A 21532-nucleotide genomic window follows, 5' to 3' on the forward strand; every position below is an offset into this window, starting at 1 on the left:
TTATTTATTGGTTTATTTGATAAGGGACATGGCACATTAATAAAAACATTTCTGGAAATGCGCCAGTTAGCCAAAAGGCTGTTTTTCATCTGTAGTCCCAAGAGGCAGATGTTATAAAATAAACCTAAAAACAGAATGTAAGATTACATTTAAAAGGTTATACAATATTGACGCTTTACAATGCCTGCACAAACAATGAAAAAAAGTGAGAATATTAATATATCATCACTCAGGAGAATGATGTTGAACGCAGCACTAAGGTCTAACAAGACAAGTCCTTTGTCTGATGCAATGAGAAGGTCATTAGTAATTCACCAGCGCTGTCTCTGTGCTATGATGCACTCTGAAACCTCAAATAAACTTTTGTTACGCAGAAAATCACACAATTTGCGACTGCTTTCTCAAGGATCTTAGAGAGGAAGGGAAGGTTAGAGAGGTCTATAGTTAGCCAACACCTCTGGATCAAGACGGGCTTCTTAAGAAGAGGTTTAATTACAGCTACTTTGAAGGACTGCGGTACATGGCCTCTTAGTAAAGACAGATTGATCATATCTAGTAAAGAGGTGCTAACTAACGGTAAAACCTATTAAAGCAGCCTAGTCTAGATGGGGTCTAAGAGACAGGTAGAAGGTTCAGCCGTAGACATTGTTGAAGTCAATTGGTGAAGGTCGATGGGAGTAAAGCATCTAAATATATATCAGGTTTCACAGCTCTTTCTAAGATTCCTATATTTGAGGATAAACCGGTACAGGTTGAGGGTAGAGTCATCAGTCATCAAGTTCAAAAAGTTTGACTTTATAGAAAAAACTTTAATGATCAAGTTATTGTATTTCCAAATATAACTCACAAACCAATCAGACAAGGTACAACATATTTACATCAAGGACTAAGAAATGTCCTTGCGTACAAGAAAACGTACAAATGAAAACACAACAATCACTACGAATTGTTGGAGAAGCAAACATGTCTAATGTTCACTTTCATCAGAAAGTCAGAGTTTCAGATCTAACGAGGGCTAATGTTTTCTTCCTGTTGGGCATTTCAAAGACTAACAGCAACAGGAAGAGGTGAGCTCCGTAGAAGAGGTTTGGAGAGTCTAGCCCTGGGTGTGGTTCCTGCTGTGAGGATATGGCCTACATTCTGAAGACATATCACTGTTAACAATGAACAAGTTGCTAAACGGCTCATGCACATTCATGACGTTAGTGTTTCTGTTAGCAGAGTTTGATGATCCAGCTGCTCAGTGTGCTACTGTGGAGAAGAAGAAATCCCCCCGAACATCAATGTCAACAATGTCTGTGAGTATTTGGCAATATTGTGGATCTGGATTGTTTATGTGGCTGGGTGAAAGGTCATGGACTAAAAACAAAAGCCCACCATCTGGTCATGCTTCCTGTGACTTGTGTTGACTGGCTTCTGTCTGAGTATGACATTGTGTCTTTTGTCTTCCAATTTAAACCATTAAATCAATTTAAAGCAGGTTTTTTTTTAATTGAGCCTACTACACAGGTGCAGTGTCTGTTTTCAAGGTTCATTATGCATATGAAATTCCCCAAAAGCCATTAAAGCTAAATCATTTATAGATTTGTATAATATGAATTCATTCCACTTTTGACACGAGGGTCAACTGAATTCTCTGTTAAAGTTCAACATTCAAACAAGCTGCTCAAACTGGACTTCAAAGTCAACATCAGTAAATATTCTGAATGAGAAAAGAGAAGCAGCACCTTCTGATGACGGGGTCATTTAGGGATTTCTCCCTTAAAGCTGGAGTGCAGGACTTTTGTTCTAATCAAGCGTCTTCCAAACGAGTGAACACAATGCTGATTAACACCGTCACCGCCGGGGCAGCTCTCTGTATTTTTCAGTTTATCAGAACTGAGGCTGGGTAATGTTTAAAAAAGATTCATTCAACGGTGCGGCGAGCTCACATCTCTCCTGCAAGCATACATCTAAACTGCTTGTGTAATTACTGTCAGTGCCACGGGGGGAGACGAACGTTCTGCAGTCTTTAAGGAAACACTTAGAACACCTGAACCTGATGACCCTTGAACCCAGCTAGTTTTTTGTTGCAGCCCATTCATTAACGCTGCATTCATTTCTTTTTTCAGCCACCTGGTAGCAGCACAACTGTGAGACAAAACTTTGTAGCTGCTAGATGCTCCTCTGCGTTCACCTGCTAGGCTCTCACTGAGTGTGTGTGTGTGTGTGTGTGTGTGTTGCTGGGCAGTAGAGCACAGCGGCTTTATCAGAGCTGCTTTAAAAGTGATGTCATGTATGACTTATAATACATGTGGAAAACATGCATTCAACAAATTCCTCAGTCATTCCTCAATCAGTCAGTCATCCAAACTTTGTTCATCACTTAATAAGCAAATAGCACATTGAAGTAGTTTAATCAAAGGGATAGATACGTGATAGATAACACACACAATTGAGAAAACAATCCAGAAAAATTCATTTGTGGAGATTTTCTGAAGTGATAAAAAACATGTTATACACAAAGGGAGAAAGAAAAGAGTTGATGATCTAACCTCTCCTAACACCTTCTGTTCACACAGGCAACATCTCACTCTTACTACTTATTGAACCCATGCTAGTTTCACATCTACACATACAAATGGAGGAGCAGTAGAAAAGGGTCATTTTTGTGTTTGCATTTTGTCCAACTTCATTCAGTCTTCACTTCCATGTCCAAACATGACGCCATTGTTTACAGCATTAACTGTGGGATCTAGAAAATGTTTCTCCCTTCACTCAAGGAGATGACATCAACAAAGACATGATTTGCTACAAGGACGATCTGAGGTATGGCAAAGTAGGTGATATTTCCTATTTCCATAACATCTTGCAAACATCTCCCAGGTTTAATGCAAGAGTTCTGGGAACCTGGCAGAATATTATCAAAGTTTTAGTGAAGCAGTGAATGGAGCTCTATGGGCAGACTTCTAGTGTGGTTCAACAGGTGAGGAGATCAATGCCATTCCCCAACAACGCAGGTCTGAGCCAGAGTCCCGCCCACACTGGAAGGGAAAACAATTCACTACTCTCCATTGACTTGGTACCGTGTGAAGGTTCCTCCTCGTCGCTTTCGCTAGAAAACAGATAAATGGCTAAAAGCTGGCGTGTGGTTCAATGCCCTACCAACACATCAAACAACACAGAACTAAGTTTTTAGAAGCTGTCAAACTGAAAGAGGCATCAGCTGGAAGAATGAGAAATACTGTGGGATCAGTTTGAACTATATTTCTGTATATTAAGCTAAAACATGATGACAGTATGCAACTTGTCTTATAGTAGAATATGGATCAATTAGAAAGCTATTCAGTATTATGTTGACAAGTGCCTTAGCCAACAACAGCTTGCTAACGTGTCCCGTTATCGTTGGAGTTTTCAACTGCACCCCTGGAAGACATAGGGTGCTAAATGAACCCTTTGAGATGCTGAACTCTGCAGCTGGCTACAGGCACTTCAGCCCTTGGTTGCTAATTGTTTCCCCTCCTGTAGGCGAGGTATTCAGAGTAGGTCTGTCTCTTTGCTCTGGATGTGGCAGGACTGATAACATAATCCAAGCTAACAGGACATGACCTCAAACATGCAAGGGTTTATGGGTAGGAGGAGGTAGATATTGACATCTGGAATTGGAGTGCCCAATTCACTTTGAACCTTGCCACTGTTAGCAGTAGTGGTGTCCGTTCTTCCTATCGCTAGGACACCACTGGTTTGCTCCCATTACAAACTGCAGCCACCACAATATTACAAACTGAGGAAGGTATAATGCTCAGACTCATTCTCACCAAAGTCATGTTATTGCTGCGTGGGAAAACAACTGAAGGATTTATTTCATCAAAGTCTGAAGGTGACAACAATATGCTGTTATGTCGCATCACATCTGTAGCATTACGTTTGATAAATGATGTTATCATTCAGGTAACACCCATGTTCCGTCATCCTGGATTGCTATTCGGACCACTGTGCTGTTAAAGGGTGCTACAACAGATTGAATGACATCGTTTCCACCTTGCCACCAAAAACTAAAAACTGGTAAACTGCTCTAAACATGCTCTCTACCGACAGTTCTTCAGATCAACTGGTTACATTGGCCAAGTGTTGACATTTGGGCAGCCACAACATTAATGACCACAATATTCAGACATAAGAATTTCAGTTACATAACCCCTGACTTTCAAAAACAGCAGAATATTACAATCTGATAAGAAAAGATGGTAAAAAAAGCTCTACATGGTTTATTGTATAGAAAGGATCTGAAATGCCAAGCCTGAGGGGCACCAATCAGAATACAGTCTGGAAAAGTAACAAAGGTTCATATGGCAAGATCATCACTACTCTAGTGTTCCTCTCACTTAAGGGAAGTAGTTAATACTGGAAAGGACTTATGCATTTTCCTTTACATTTAAAATGATATATTAACAAAGTGTTATAATACAGAGAGAATGCATTTATTGACAGTTAGGCCAGTGCTGGGAACAGTCCAGCTCCTCTCCCTGGGGAGGAGGGGTCTCATTGCTGAGCCTTACATTGGCTGGTTTGATTAGGGTGGGGTGAGCAGGGGGAGACAGGAAGAGCTGCAAGGCCACCACCCGTGAGTCATGCTGCCTTCGCCATGGTAACCCTGATATGGTGCAGCATCAGAGGATCTGAAAGGCAGGAGTGTGTGTGGTTAGGGATTTACATCCCAAAATAAAACTATGAAGACGTTGTCTGTGCCTTATTTTAAAGCTCTTGAAAGTGCTGGACTACAGAAGGCACAGTGATCAAGTAGGACATCTCTGTTTTGAGCTCAGTTGAGAGGAAGAAAGCAGAAACATAGAAGATGATGGTGGTCAGTATACACATTAGATTCAGACACAGATTGATCAATATTGAAAATGTAATTTATTTGAATTGAGGTGTGTGTAACCTTCAGACAAGATGGCCGCAGCCCTTTGTTCCCTAACTTAACAACCGTTCACCTCATTCCTATCTGTCCACGTCTTAGATTTTCTTGCAAGATGCCACACACACCAGACTAAATGGAGCCAGCCATGATGACTCTTACTGGATCACCAATGGCATCAAAGTGGCAACAATAAGACAACAATTTATCTAATTTATCTCTTGATAAAATGTAACTAGATCCATTTGTGCATGCACTCAAGATGTGAAGACCTTTTCTGTCTCTTAAGGAATGGGCAGCATGGCCGTACTTGGCCAGCTGTTCTAGGGTCCCGTTACTTCGATAGTACCACTATGGACAACATGACCGATAGTGTTTGTTTTGAGGATATGGGATAATAGATAAGTTATTGCCTCACCATTTCTTTATTTCCAATTGGCAGAGATTATATCTATTATCTTGTTGTTGTTTTCAAGGCTCGTTCTTCCTCCATGATAGTCATCCACATGGCTGGTTATAAGATTAAACGCTTGCTGCACACACATCAAGTGGACGTAGGATTTATTCATTTGAAATGTAACGATGTGACACATTCCTCTAATGCTGCATTTCCCCTGCATGATACGGCACAGCTCTACTCAACCTGGTACCACCTCGGTGGAGGTTCCAAGAGAGCGAAGCAGATACAAGAAGGTGGAGCTAAAACACAGCAGGCCACTGACTGGTCAGGGAGAATCATCACGAGCACGATACCGGACATCCAGCACAAACCCACCGTCTTTAAATAGCTACCACTGTATTCACTCAACCGAAATGTGATGAACTGGCAGCCTGTAAAACTACGACGTCCACTACTGTATACACATACATGAAGTACACTACATGACGGCGTACAATACACTGTACACCACGTACACTACAGAGTACAAAGGCGGTGCAGACGCTCCTCTGTGTGGTTGCAGATGAAAGGATCCAGCGAGTGTCCCGTTGAAGATGATGTCACAGCAGTCTGACACGGTGTTGCTACGGTGATCAGCTGACAATCCCGTCTACACTGAGGGCTAACTATCTGCAGTGGAAACGAGCCATACACTCAAATACTAGGTCTGTGGTCATTATGTAACACTCTCTCCTTAACCATCAACCACAACGTTCTAGAAGTAAAGATGGCCGTATTTCTTTGATGAAGACAATTATTGCTGTTAAGAAGTTTGCTTTCATCTCAGTCTCTGACACCCAAAACTATTTCAATCCATGTTTTTTTGTATAAGAAATATTCATCAAACTCATACACGCTTAAGAATCACAACTAGAAGCATTAGAGTAACATCAATGCCTTTCTGAGTGACATCAATCATTGACCACATATTACACGTTCCAATACATAGAATAAAGAGAAAGTACTATAATCCCTGTAGTTTTACAGCTCAGACAAAATTAGATTTTATTAAAACTATTCAATCAGACTGTGGCCTACTGACAGATCTCAGGGGAATCTGCTCACCATTTAGTAAATGATATTAACATTATTCTTAGTTTACAAACACCTCTCTCCCCTCTTTTATGTATTCTCCCCACTAACCTCTGGCCCAAACGATGAGACTCTTGTTAATCATATTTTGTCTCCATTGCTTACATATGTTTGACAATAGTTTGATGGAGTTAAGCACACGTTTCCCTTTGAGCAGTGTGTGTTGGTACATATACACTAGTTACAACATAGTCTTAATAGCAGGACTCATTTTTAGCCCACGTGGAATGGCTGAGGAGCACCTTACCATAATATTGGCTCGTTGCGTTGCTCGTTTTCTTCCTGAGTGTTTGCTCTTCTGGGATGACCATCTTCCTCTGGACACAGACACAAAAACACATGAACATAGCTATATGTGCCCTGACTTAGTCACATTTGATCATCTTCATTTTCTTTTATTAATTGTGTTTTGTGGTAATTGTCATTCGACACTGTGGGAATGCTCTTCCTTAGGTATGACACCAAGGTATCTCCTACATCAGGCACAACCTTTATCAGCTCAAATCTCATAAGACGCCAGCTAAACGCTACAATCAGGACTGTTTTAATAAAAATAAAAAAAAACATGCTTTCACATTAATTCTGATGTGAACCCAGCAGGTGTGGACACAGCACACCCAGCTGTGATCAGGCGTGTGGTCAGATGTTCCCTGTGGAGTTTGTGACCACTAGTAATGCTTTAGGACAATGTTTTTATGTGTGGGCCAAATTGGAACCAATGCTAAAGAGCTGCATTCTCTCTAATGTCCACCAGGGGGCGACTCCTCTGGTTGTATAGAAGTCTATGAGAAAATGACTACTTCTCTCTTGATTTATTACCTCAGTAAACATTGTGAACATGAGTTTATGGTCTCAATCTCTAGTTTCAAGTCTTCTTCAATACAGCATGATGTTCATTTAGTAAATGATGGTCAAACAGACCATAAAGCAGGGGATGCTTTAGGGCGGGGCTACCTTTAGATTGACAGGTCTCTACCACGCCGTTGTCCGATCTGGTTTTACAACTTTAACCCTTTGGACCATTTGTTTTCACCTCAATGTTAATTGTAATCGTTCTGGTCGCTTTAAAATGTCGTTGTACTAGGTTCCATCCTCTCCAGTCACTTCTTGTAGCAAAAAACAACCAAAATGCCGATCTTGAAGGGGAGGAAAACATAAAACAGGGAGCCCAGAAAACAGACCGAGCTGTCTCCTTTCAGATTGTGGGTTTGAGGTCACAGCAGAGACCCACATTTATGTGTATGGACTGAAAAAGTGAGTTTTTCTTAACATGTTTCTAGTTATGTTTTCGCTGCAGAAATGTAGCCATTTTGCAATACAATCGAAGAAAAGTTCTATTTTTGAGCAACATTTAGAACACACCCTGAAGCCCGGACTAGAAATCCAAGCTGAAATAGCAGCCTGTAGTTCCAACTACGTCACGGTTAGTGTTGAATTAAATTGGAAAAAACTATATATACACATTACTAGTGCTGGGCAACGATTAACATTTTTAATCGCATGATTTTTTTGCGATTAATCGCATTGTTATGCGCAAAATTCAATAATGAATTCAAAAGTAGTGTATTGCGCATTTTTATTTTAAAAGTACTGCTATATGAACAAAAGTGCAATAACATTTGGTTTGCAAACACTTTAAACACATAAGGTGCTTTTTAACAGCAGTATTCCCTTTACACTGATTGGACATCCAGATAAAAAAGGTGGCAAATTTTCTCTAGAATTTATTACAGTTCTCATCTTGTGAATTCAAATTGAACCACAGCTCAGTGGTCAGCTCGGTCTCCTCCCAATAAGAATGGATGGATGGAAAAGCAGTGAAAGGCTCTCAGGTCGCTCTTTGTGTGGACAGTGACCTGACGTCTGAGGGACCATCCGCACCCTGAAGCTAGATCAGTTAGGAAGCACTGTAACAACAGTAAAATGTTTAACATCGTGTGGGCGACATGCATTTCTTACCACAGGGGTTTCCCTCTACATCGTCGAGGAGATTGGCCGTAGAGTTGGTTGTGCCCAATCTGGAAAGGAAATTGGTTAAGAACACCAAAACCCTGGTCATGTATCAGTCACACAATTCATGCACTCACAGAAATCAGTTAGGGAGGCTGATCGTTGGCTGATGATGTATGTGTGAAGCAGAAACCTTAATTATGGTGTTGATGGCGTATGACAATGCTTTATGTAGATGATGTAAGACTTTAAGAGGCTAATGGCAATGATTTTGCTTTCTTCCATATAGATCAGCATTAAAGAAACAACAGCACTAAGACAAAACATCGGCAGGTTATGTATCTGCTTGTTGCACTCATGGAGGACAAGAATGTGTTGAGTTGAGTCACTGCTGAATCACTTGGTGTTATTGAAGCAAAATGCTTTTATTTGCTCAGGTAAAGTATGCCCACTTCGATGGTGCATATGTTCGGGGTAAATAAACATTGGCTACTTTACTATCTGAGAACAAAATATAAATAGCCAGATAATGTGACCAAGGTAAAGCAAAGGATACGAATGGTGCTTCAGGAGCATCTTCCTTTTCGACTTTCTCCGCTTTGTCTTTTCTGAGAATGTTCTGGCAATTTCAAACAGCTTCTTTCTTGTTGCTGAAGGAGAGAAAACATTCCAGGTCATGGACAATGACCTTAAAAAGGGTAATGCCAATGTAATTGCAATTTGTGAAATATCAGTGGTCTTGTAAATCAGGACACTTACATTTGCCCATGTGTTTGAGCTTGTCTCTGAACAGGGCGTCATCTGAGACAGCCTCCATTGAAGCTGCAGGGTACCGTTCTCCTGCACACAGACACAGCAACACTACCCCACTGTACACTTACAGTGCATCCGGAAAAGTATTCACAACGCTTCACTTTTTCCACATTTTGCTATGTTACAGCCTTATTCTAAAATTGATTAAATTCAGTTTTACACAATACCCCATAATGATAATGTGAAAAAGGGTTGTTTTTTTTAATTCTTGGAAATCTAATAAAAATAAAAAAAATCACATGTACATAAGTATTCACAGCCTTTGCCATGACACTCAAAGTTGAGCTCAGGTGCATCCTGTTTCCACTGATCATCCTTGAGATGTTCCTACAACTTGATTGGAGTCAGCCTGTGGTAAATTCAATTGATTGGACATGATTTGGAAAGGCACACACCTGTCTATATCAGGTCCCACAGTTGACAGTGAGAGTCAGAGCACAAACCAAGCCATGAAGTCCAAGGAATTGTCTGTCGACCTCTAAGACAGGATTGTATCGAGGGACAGATCTGGGGAAGGGTACAGAAAAATGTCTGCAGCATCGAGCAGCACAGTGGCCTCCATCATCTGTAAATGGAAGAAGTTTGGAACCACTAGGACTCTTCCTAGAGTTGGCCGCCCGGCCAAACTGACCGATCGGGGGAGAAGGGCCTTATTCAGGGGGTGACCAAGAACCCGATGGTCACTCTGACAGAGCTCCAGCGTTGCTCTGTGAAGAGAGGAGAACCTTCCAGAAGGACAACCATCTCTGCAGCACTCCACCAATCAGGCCTGTATGGTAGAGTGGCCAGACGGAAGCCACTCCTCAGTAAAAGGCACATGACAGCCCGCCTGGAGTTTGCCAAAAGGCACCTGAAGGACTCTCAGACCATGAGAAACTAAATTCTCTGGTCTGATGAAACAAAGACTGAACTCTTTGGCCTGAATGCCAAGCGTCATGTCTGGAGGAAACCAGGCACTGCTCATCACCTGGCCAATACCATCCCTACAGTGAAGCATGGTCGTGGCAGCGTCATGCTGTGGAGATGCTTTTCAGTGGCACGAACTGGGGGACTAGTCAGGATCGGGGGAAAGATGAATGCAGCAATGTACAGAGACATCCTTGATGAAAACCTGCTCCACAGCGCTCTGGACCTCGGACTGGGGCGAAGGTTCATCTTCCAACAGGACAACGACCCGAAGCAAACAGCCAAGATAACAAAGGAGTGGCTTTGGGACAACTCTGTGACTGTCCCGAGTGGCCCAGCCAGAGCCCACACTTTAACCCAATTGAACATCTCTGAAGAGATCAGAAAATGGCTGTGCACAGACGCTCCCCATCCAACCTGATAGAGTCTGAGAGGTCCTGCAAAGAAAAATGGGAGAAACTGCCCAAAAATAGTTGTGCCAAGCTTGTAGCATCATACTCAAAGACTTGGAAGCTGTAATTTCTGCCAAAGGTGCTTCAACAAAGTATTGAGCGAAGGCTGTGAATACTTATGTACGTATTATATTTTCGTTCTTTATTTTTAATAGATATGCAAACATTTTAAACAAACTTCTTTCACCTTGTCATTATGGGGTATTGTGTGTAGAATTTTGAGGAAAAAATTAATTTAATCCATTTTGGAATAAGGCTGTAACATAGCAAAATGTGAAGCACTGTGAATACTTTCCGGAGGCACTGTATGCACACAAACAGTATTTATAGTAGGATGTCTGGGGCACACAACCTTGACACAACCAACAAATATCACAGTGAATGCACACAGACCAGTATTCAGTCAAATTCAGTGTGCAAAGACACAGTTGCAAATAGCTTGGCAGAGGAAGCTTGATGAGTGATATCTACCTGTGGAATTCTCCATACTAGATGAATGAGTGGACTTTGATTTCTTTGATTCATACTTCAAGCGATCTAAAAACAGAGAGCAGATGTTATGACCACTGATGTGAGGAATCAAGATGTGATGAGTTCTGGTATAATGGTATAATGCCCAGACTTCTAAACCTCCATGTCAATTCATCTCGACTAGTATCAACCTTGTCTTATCTAGCTTGTCTCAGCAAAGTCGGAATCTCAGAAGCGCTAAAAAGGGAGTAGTAACATTTCTCTCTAGTGGACATTCTGAGAATAAAGTCAAAGTCTTATTTTTGTCTCAGAATGTAGAAAAAAACCCTATAAAACCTTGAGCGTGGTTTAGGCCCAACTTGGCCTCTTAATATACCTACTAAACCAATGGAAGCGAGGGCCTTGATCATAAGCTGAGGGATGTGAGACTGTGACAAATGGAGACCTATGGAATTCATTTTGTCCAAGTAAAGAAAAGCAATGAGAAAATAAACACCAGAAACCCAAAATTATTCAACTAAACGTGACAAGAGCCTATATGGGAAAAGCAAGACAATTGTTTTTCTTTTTTTTTAAATAGAGAGTCACAGTTTAAACTAATATAAGACATTTCAGGAAACATGCTAAAATCAATGAGAGAGTCATGTCTGTACAGTAGGCTGGATGCTGAACAGAGCTAGAGGGGAAGCCTGACTGAGTGAGTGACTGAGTTACACCATTTATGGTCAATGTCTTGAGTTTCCCCATTGGTGCTTGGGCACGGACAGTCCTCAATTATTTGACTTAGCTTAAACACGTCATGTGATATGCTACTTGAAAACATTTGAAGAACTAATACCACATGGACAACTCCAGAAAAGTGCAGATGAACATCAATATTTCTAGGGATTCACATTATGGACAACAACGCTGACTTTCCCTGGAACAATTTGGCTACAATTTAGCACACGGACCATACACGGTCCAGCCATATACTAGTTTAGACCTAGTCTTTTTAAGCTAAGCTAGGCTACCTACCTCTATTCCCACTGGAGCACTCAGTTCACTCTCCATCGATCTCCATCACCAAGCTTCCATCGCTGGAAGTTTGGTGACCGTGACTACTAGGCCACTTTTCATTTGAACTGATGTTCAAGTATATGATCTTTAATGATCAAATTAATAATTCACAGTGCATTAGCGCAACAAGCTGTACAACACTGTGTGCACAATTAGGCAAGTGAGTATTTTGACCATATCATCATTTTTATGGATATTTTCCAACTCCCTATATCAAGGTGTGCATAATTATTAGGCAGCTTCTTTTTCTCAGGCAAAATGGGCCAAAAAAGAGATTTAACTGACTCTGAAAAGTCAAAAATGGTAAAAAGTCTTTCAGAGGGATGCAGCACTCTTGAAATTGCTAAGATATTGGGGCTTGATCACAGAACCGAACGTTTTGTTGCAAATAGTCAACAGGATCACAAGAAACATGTTGAGAAAAAAAGACGGAAATTAACTGTCAAAGATTTGAGAAGAATCAAACATGAAGCTACCAGGAAGCCATTATCCTCCAGTGCCGTCATATTCCAGAACTGCAACCTAACTGGAGTGCCCAGAAGTACAAGGTGTTCAGTGCTCAGAGACATGGACACGGTAAGGAAGGCTGAAACACGACCACCACTGAACAAGACACATACAGTAAGTTGAAGCGTCAAGACTGGGCAAAGAAATATCAAGAAAGGTTTTATGGACTGATGAGATGAGAGAGACTCTTGACGGACCAGATGGTTTTTAGAAGACACTTTCTTCAAGCAGTGATACAGGAAAAGGTCTGCATCGTTCAAGAAGACCATGATTTTTATGCAGGACAATGCTCCATCGCATGCATCCAAGTACCAGTAAAGGTCTTAAGATGAAAGAATAATGACATGGCCCCCTTCGTCACCTGACCTAAACCCTATTGAGAAGTTGTGGGCCCTTCTTAAACGGGAGAAACCGTCCACCTCTCTGAACAGTGTCTGGGAGGCTGTGGTTGATCGTCAACAGATCAAGAAAGTGACAGAATCCATGAATGAAGGCTTATTACTGGTATTGAAAAGAAGGGGGGCTATATTGGTCACTGACTTTTTTTTTGAAATGTCAGAAATGTTTTTGTAAATTTTGAGATGTTTGTTTATTATTCTCACTTTAACAGATGAAAATAAACAAGTGAGATGGGAACATTTTCCGTTTTTCATTTAGTTGCATAATAATTCTGCACACAGATATTCTCCTAAGAAAGCAAAAACCTCACTTTTACTTTCTTAAATATTCAGGTTTCAGGTTTATTAACATTTTGGATTGACCGGGAGCACTGTAGTTGTTCAATAATAAAATCAATTCTCAAAAATACAACTTGCCTAATAATTGTGCACACAGTGTAGAGCCAGGGGTCAATAGAGCTGTTCGTCTCAGGGCCTTTGTTCCCTCATGAGTCAGTATCAGTCAACTGATCGCAACTCCATTCACTGGTAATGATTTAATCTGAAACTTCATAGGTTATTAATGCTGGCTTGGCCACACCTTACGAATGGCAGTTTATTTGACCAATAGAAAAGCCAACCTCCACTCTGCTCATAGATCATATAACCAAATTCACAAAACAAAAGTTAGAAACCTAGAGGAATGCTTTCACACCCGGACTGGGATTCCACATTTTAGATTTGAAATTCTTCAGCATGAATGCAACAGTACACGTCACGGGTTAGTTCATATCGCTGTTAGGAGTCATGGTTCACTAATCCATACAAAATAAATCAAATAATACAAAATGTAATTCACCATTAGAATTGTTTCAAATAGTACAGCACTATATTTAAACTTTATCCATTTGCATCCTCTACAGCAACGAGCACGCCGACACGCTGTTATATACACAACTCTCTCCGTTGCTGCTGGTCCTTTGCTAGCTGACCTTTCAGCGCCGCCGTTTCATTTGCACTCGCCATAGTGTGACTGACTTGCATGCCAATCAGCTCGTTGTGCTCACCACAGCATGTTTCTAACGGCCTACGACTAAAAGTTTCTGGGCGGAAAGTGCGCTTTTGAATCTGCATTCCACGCATCAATCAACGTCACGTGTATTCTGCGTGCGTCTGCGTGCACTGGACCAGCTTTGGTATTTTTGCAGTGTGGTTTGTAATCATACATTTAAGTTTCAATACTTGGACAAAATAATTCCAAAGAGACAGGCATAGGACTTGAGCATCAAGGCAAATTATGGGGATAACGGCACAAATAAAGTCTTTTAAAAAGGTGCCCTGTGGAGTTTTACATGGTAACAGTCAGTGTTGCTCACTAAAACCCATCGTGTGCATCATTGAGCTCCAACAAATGGGTGGAATGTATTTCCTCCCTCACAAAACACTTGCCAAGTCGTGTTTTATATTTGAAATCCAGCATTGTTAAAAGTTTTACAGCTGGCAGTCTTCTTCTTCCTGCCTTTGCTGGCACATTGCAGCATATCTTGGTCTGTTACCAACACCTATGGATCAGCAGAATAGTGTGAAACTACTGGTAGGAGTGTGTACTGCTTCACCCAAGTGTCCTCGTGCGCATGCAGGAGACAAACTAAACAGTTCCACAGCACCACTAGAGGTCTAAAACTCCACAGGGAACCTTTGATGATGAAACCCTTAAAAAGGACAATATCTCAATAATATGTGTTCAATATCTCACAACCTCCAATATACATTATTACCAGTGACTAAATATCCTACAGTACAGCTATTGCCACTGACTTCATGCTGACATTGTGAGCAGAATTTCTCGAACAGACACAGTCATACCTCTCTCCAAGGCGACGAGGAACTCGCGGTTGCGCTGCAGCTCTCTCATGAACTCCTCGTTCTGCAGGAACAGGGCGATGCGCTCGTCTTCCAGGTACTGCTTCAGCTTCTTGTCTTGCTCTGTAGCTCCTGTTGTCAGACCTGGACTTCCAGAGGTCCCCGCGGCTCCAGACTGAGAAGCAGACTGGGCCGTCCATTGGCTTATTGAAGAAACTGAGGAAGACGATGACGATGAAGGCTGGGATAGACTGCTCTGAGAGCTTTGCTGAGGTGAAGACAGGAGAGAGTATTGGTTAATAATAACTCCTGCTATTAGTACTGTACAGGCATTGGTAAACATTTTGGAAAATTTTCCTTTCTTTCTGAGAGTTAAGATGAGAAGACATCAAGGCATCATGTCAGTGTGTTAAATACAGAGCTGATGTCAGCACGTAGAGTTAGCCTAGAGTAGCATCCAGACTGGAGGAAGTGGAAAAGCACCTCATCACCTGACCAAGTAACATGTATACTAGACGTATACTAGACGTATACTAATCGCTGAGCTCACAACTGTTTCCTGTCTGGAAACCCTCGCTGTAGCAGAATACTCTGAAGTGTTGGGCGGGTGGATTAACTAGTTCCAGTACGTAGCTCCCCTAAAACCACCGATTCTCATTTAAACACAGCTGACTGTGCATGGATTTAACAAACAAGATCAAACTCATTTAATTTGTTCATTCAGTTTTCAGCATATTTAAACTCAGGCTTCACTTGTCCTTCTATCTGCAGTCTGTATGCTAGGTCAAGCTAATCAACTGCCGGCTTCACATCCATACTTCCAACCATTTTTTTCCATATTATTGTGGTTGGAAAATGCTTAAAAACGGGTTTGAGTTGTGTAATCACTCATGTCTAACGGTACATTATTGTTTAATGCAGTGCAGGTAATGCACTTTAGACCTCTCAAACCAACCTGCTCTCGCAAGCATCACCATAATGTAACACAGACAAATATGCATTTGAACTTGATGTTCACTAATGGACTACTCAACTCCAGCATGTTTCCAACTGATCTCTGTAATGTATGGAAATTAATGGAAACGAATGGTTGGAAAACAAAACAAATGAAAAGAATAAAAGTCATTAGCTTAACTTTGTGGAAACAAAAACAGTGCTTTGACCTCCTACAGCAAAACAGATCATTTAATAAGTCAATTTAAAGACATCGCTGCAGGATGCTGCCCAGGTGATCAGACAGCCAGATCAGTGACCTCATGGCAGTAAATGAGCCAACACAAACTAAAAGTCATCAGTGATTGATAGGGATATCCCTGGCTGTACAGTAGGTACAGTAGGTACCATTGGCTGGCAGTCACTTGAATAAGCTACTGTGCTTGAGTTAATGTAGCTGCTGAAGCCTGGCAGTTAAGAGTGTTGGTCAGTATTGTTCGTGTTTTCTGTTTACGAAGCACTTTGTTTTTACAACCAACACTGCCTTCTGTACTACATTTCATAATGCATATGTATATTTTATGACAAAATGAAAATGCAAGTACATTTTGAAGAAGAACTAAACTAAATGCACCCATTTAACATCTACTGTATATGAGGACATTTGTTACCTTTATGCTTTCCAACTGCTGTGGCAGGATCCGCAGAAAATCATCGGGGAGATTTCCAAGTAAAGGAGGGTTCCAGTTGCGGTAACTTCTGACCTGCTGGTGACCTGGTGGGGGCTGGGCTTCAAATCTATGAGAGCCCATGGAGTAATAGGACACATAAGTAATTCTACCAACTACATTAAGTACATACCAACTTACCTCTACCCATCTCAAAATACTATTCATTATTTTGTGCTTTAAATTGCCCACTCACAAAATGGCAGGTGATGATCTGACAAGATAAACATCTATTCAGTTGCCATATTTCATAAACAGAAAAAAGGACCTTATAAAAGAGGAAATGCCTGATGAGACACTCACAGGAACAATGTCTTACAAATAAAAGTGTTTGATTACATTTTAAGAATGATCTAACCATTAGTGCATTTTGATTGTGTTCTAATGTTAACAAGTGAGCATAAAATGCATTGTCATGTGTTGTCTACCCTCTATTTTAGCCACACAAGCTGTATGGCTGTACGGATGGCAATGCCAGCCAGTCGAGCTATTACTTTGATCTGGACTGAAGTATCTGAACAGCTACAGGATGGACTGCCATGAAGCATTGTGTGGTCTCCAGAGGATGAATCCTACACAAAGGACCTTTCCCATTGTGAGTGAAATATCCCAACAGCGATTGGATGCGTTGCCATGACATTTGGCACTGATGTCCAAAGTCTCTGGAGGATGAAGTCTAATCGCAACATCTACTTGTGATATAAGGCAGGCCACGAGGTTCCAACGGGAGTCAACAGAGGAGTCGCTTCCTCAGGATAGGGGAGACCAGCACCCACAGGCCACCATTTAGGTATCCAGAGGCAGAGAAGGCAAGCTCTGGCTCTGGCTAAGAAGGTGGGACAAGACATGGGGAGCTAGCAACTCCTTAAGTAGTTTAGTTGCAGGGGGTGTCGGAGAGACATCCCGGGTCACTGCCCCGCCACCAGGTGATGTACCGGGGTAAGGGCCGAAACCTCTTAGAACGGTGGTCCAAGAGCCTAGCAGGATTAACACCTACCTGTTCAAGTCAAAGGTTCACCACCAAATATTTGCAGAAATGTGTGTTAGCTACTACTTTGTGTTAGCAAAATAACACCATGCTAAACTAAGACTATGAACATGGTAAACAGTACACCTACAAAACATACACAATGCAGCTGTTATACAGCTGTTTATACTCGCACGCCAGAGAGTATACATTTGAGTATTTATATTTTGCAGCCAAATCAAAATTGATTACATAATATTCAACTTTCGTTTCATTATAATGCATTAAATACTTGACTTCTTTCTTTACAGGGCTTGTACAAAGGCAATAAAGTAGTCCATGAATATGAGATTACAGTTTATTACAGTTCCTCCTAGGCATTGCGGCGGTTGGATTATGGCGTTTTTTTGTTGGTTTGTTTTTTTAATTACACTCGTTGTCTTCTTGCTTCTTCACAGTACACTTTGTTTGGACACTCTCTGGCGTCTGAGAATACTGTAATGAATTGCGCACTGAGCATTGTAATGTGAGTATTGGCAATGTCCTAAACCAGAAGCAACACTATTAAACACAAACTCTCCCAAATACAAACTCTCCATCCATTTAATAAAATCAGAGGTACACTTAATTTGTGATACAAAAACCCAAAGAGAACAAAAAAACGTCTCAGCTTCTTATATGTGAACGTTCAGTCCCTCTTCCTTACCTTGGCGGGGGCGTTGGTGGGGCTTCTGGGTATTTCCTGTCATAAATGTGCATATCATACGTTGGTGGGGAGTAGACTGGAGGTGGTTCCTCATCTGAACTGTCAGGTTCCAGTGTTCGCTCCAGGATCTAGAGAGGAACAGACAGCGCAGCACAAGCCTTGTTTCATTAACCAGTCTTCCTCTCAGTTGATGAACATGATGTTAGCCTCTCTATAGCTACATACATGTCCTGAGTCATTGTGATGGGGGACACACACAAAGGCCATTCGGCAATGCATCGCTGGGATCAAATTCAATCTTCAAATTCAAAATCAATTAGTGCTTGGCTCAGCCTCATGTCATGAAGCCCTGGGTCAATGCCTTGTGACTGAATAGAGTCAACACATGTATTTATAAGTCAAGGTAATGTATAACATCGCGCATGTGACGTGTAACAGGAGAACGCTAGGAACTCCCAAAATAGAACCAGCCTGTCTTAATCTGCAGAAAATAGCAAAGGTCTTTTGTTAGCTCACTGCATACAGCCACTTCTCCTGTACATGGGATGAACGCCAATCAAAAGGACTAATTGTTCAATTTGTGGTTTACATTTGCTGTCAAAAAGGTTATTTACACCAACGGTTGTTGGGGTCTGTGATCGTATGCTGTGAGCCAACAAAGAATTCTGAAATAAAACATAAAAGGATTCAGCGTAAACGACCTATCACGGTTACACGCAGACCAATGTGTCCCTCCTCCCTCTACGCCACTCACCGTTCATCTGCATGCAGTGTCCCACTGCAGGGACACAGAGCGGCCACAAATCGGCAAAGACTAACCAAAGTGAGCAGAACTTGATAACATTTTGCTGATGAAAAACATCCACTCAGTGATCATTTTGACCTGAACAGACAGCATCACTATAAGCGGTTTCTACTGTATCCGAATTTCATGTCCATGAAGTGACGTTAAGTTTTGCATCGTTAAAAAACATTCAATGAATGCCCAAAAGTGGTCAGGTGTATTTTCAATCTTTCCCCCATCATCTCAACATGTGTATCTGTCACAGACACGACTGGTAATCATTGAAATACGTTCGACTGAGTGGACCTTTCCACTGACCTCTGGTGGAATGCTGTCATCAGAGTCTGAGCTGTCGTCTGAGCCCTGTCCGTCGATGCTCATCTGGAGCAGCTGGTCGATAGTGGCGTCCACCGCTCCGTTGTTGGAGCGCAGCACGCACTCTATCACCTCATAGTCCATGGAGGGGAACATGGTCTTGAAGTCCTCCATGGCCTGGTTGAACTCCAGGCGTCGGACCTGCCGGTTGGGCCTGCTGTTGTTGAGCTGCCCCTGGCCACTGGCGCCCCCACCACCACTTCCACTGCTTCCGGAGCCTCCATTGCTGCTGCTGCGCTTGAACAGGCTCGTCATCCTCAGGTCCCGCCAACCTACTGAAAGGATGGCTCTTCTTCTCCGTCACCAACACACGCACTCTGGCCCCTTCAGTCTCACTTGCTGTCCACTTCTCCTCTGCTCAATTTCTCATTCTAACACAAACATGGCAGTCTTTTAAAGGGAGTTTAGAAAAACTTGAGTTCTCCCCCCACCCCTCCCCCTCCAACGCTACTCGTTAATCAGCTGCATCCAGCATGGCTGACTTTATTATAGGGTGTGCAAGGGCTGGAATAGTCCGGTGGTGACAGAAATGGAAAGGTCCGAGGGTCTGTCACCAGGTAGAGATTAGAGTCAAACTCTGCCAGGACACACGCATAGCTACATCATAGTCATTAGCACCTACAGAGAGAAGAAAGGCAGTGTGTTAGTACGAGTTAGCAGACCAAACTTTATATACTTCTAGTTATTAATCTTATAATGAAACTACATCATGTCTTCATGACTGGGACCCAGACAACTGAGAAATAGATTCAAATATGTTAGAGGTCTGGAGGGAGAAGCTGGCTATAGCTTTCTTTAATCCATTTGCAATGGCTGCCTCTCCCTCCCTCCCCCTGCTTCACTGGGGTTCATTGTAGCTGGCGGCTGCCCAGTGCCACATGGCAGTGCCAGGGCCCATCAACAGCCTGTAAACAGAGCCCCTCTCTCAGCCTCCTATTCACCAAGAGGCTTGCTTTGATGTTAACAAGATGCCCATCCTAACAGCCATGCCTTCCTGCCACAGTGAAGCTGTGTGTGTGCGCACAAAGAACAAGAGACACTGTATGATGCAGGAATTGAAAAATAGTCCCAATACATAATTGTGTGCAAACAGATGAACATGAGATAAGGCCCAGGCATACAGTGAGGGTGTAGTTACATCTAGGTCACTCTGAAGGCACTGGTCGGTAGGCTCTAGCCAGAAGTCTTGTTACAACTTCTGCATTTGATCAAGCACATGTTCCCACTGCAGAACTGTAACTCCTGATGGCCACCAATTGTTGCTGAGTCATGTTCCAGCTGAACCACAGCTGCAAACACGTCATGTTAAATATACTTTTCACATGTTACACACAGTTAGGATTTTGATATTGCCAAACTAGTTTATTGTCTTCTTACTTAATCTGAACTATTGTTGTATTGCTTCATGTGACCGGTGCAACAGATTGCAGTTGTGGCTGCGGTCGGCAAGACGTCACCGCATCACGCTTGGAGGTGGGTCAGGCGCACTTTGGCCAGAGTCCGGAGATGGTCTATCTGCACGCCAAAACTGTTAATGGAAAAGCTCTAATGGTCTTTTATTTGTCCACCTTCTTTTTGATCACCAACGGCCATTCTAAGCAACGGGAATGAAGGAAACGTCAACATCCACATTCAACCCGAGGACACCGCAGCACACGAGGAGCCAGAGCACTTTAAAGGGCCCTTTGTGAATTTGTTTGTCTGGATATATGACACAGGTACAGCACTACATGTCACACACACAGATTGCATCAGCTGGATTTAGACAGACACATGCCGAGTCAGCACTCAGCTCCTGCACATGATAGAAATAACACAAAGGATCCCATCCTGCTGTGGGACAGCCAGATGTTCCATGCTCTTACAACATCGGCTTGAAATAAAGGCTTTAACAATAGTTGAAATATATTATTATTAATACTTACATTTTAACATGTCAAATGCATTTGTTTAAGTTGTATGTGAGCATAGGCTACTGATCTCTTCTCAACTGATTGCAAGTACTGACAAAATGAATATGACTGATTTGAATAGAAATTACAATGGCTTCTTGTTGAGAAGTTCTGGGACAAATTGATTTCCTGAGTGGTGAAAACGACCTCAGTTTAAAGCTAACCTTTATTTCATTTGACAAGAGCCCGTACAGCTGGACACTAAGCTATTTCAGTCAAAGCAGAATCAGACCGACTGTAAAAGACCACTTGAAGAGCACA

At 42.0% G+C, this 21532-nt stretch overlaps 1 protein-coding gene across 1 annotated transcript; it reads right to left on the minus strand.

The window, feature by feature from the left end:
* Positions 1-867: 867 nt before the first annotated feature.
* On the minus strand, positions 868-19737 carry cuedc1b (CUE domain containing 1b). The gene is made up of 10 exons (XM_079166002.1): positions 19263-19737; positions 18161-18288; positions 16431-16557; positions 14830-15094; positions 11021-11086; positions 9138-9218; positions 8935-9028; positions 8388-8446; positions 6676-6745; positions 868-4658 (listed from the first exon to the last, which is right to left on the minus strand). Coding segments are annotated over exons 1-10 (1203 nt in total). The 5' UTR covers positions 19575-19737; the 3' UTR covers positions 868-4657.
* Positions 19738-21532: the final 1795 nt, after the last annotated feature.

This window comes from Pholis gunnellus, assembly GCF_910591455.1.
Source record: "Pholis gunnellus genome assembly, chromosome: 9".
NCBI lineage: Eukaryota > Metazoa > Chordata > Actinopteri > Perciformes > Pholidae > Pholis > Pholis gunnellus.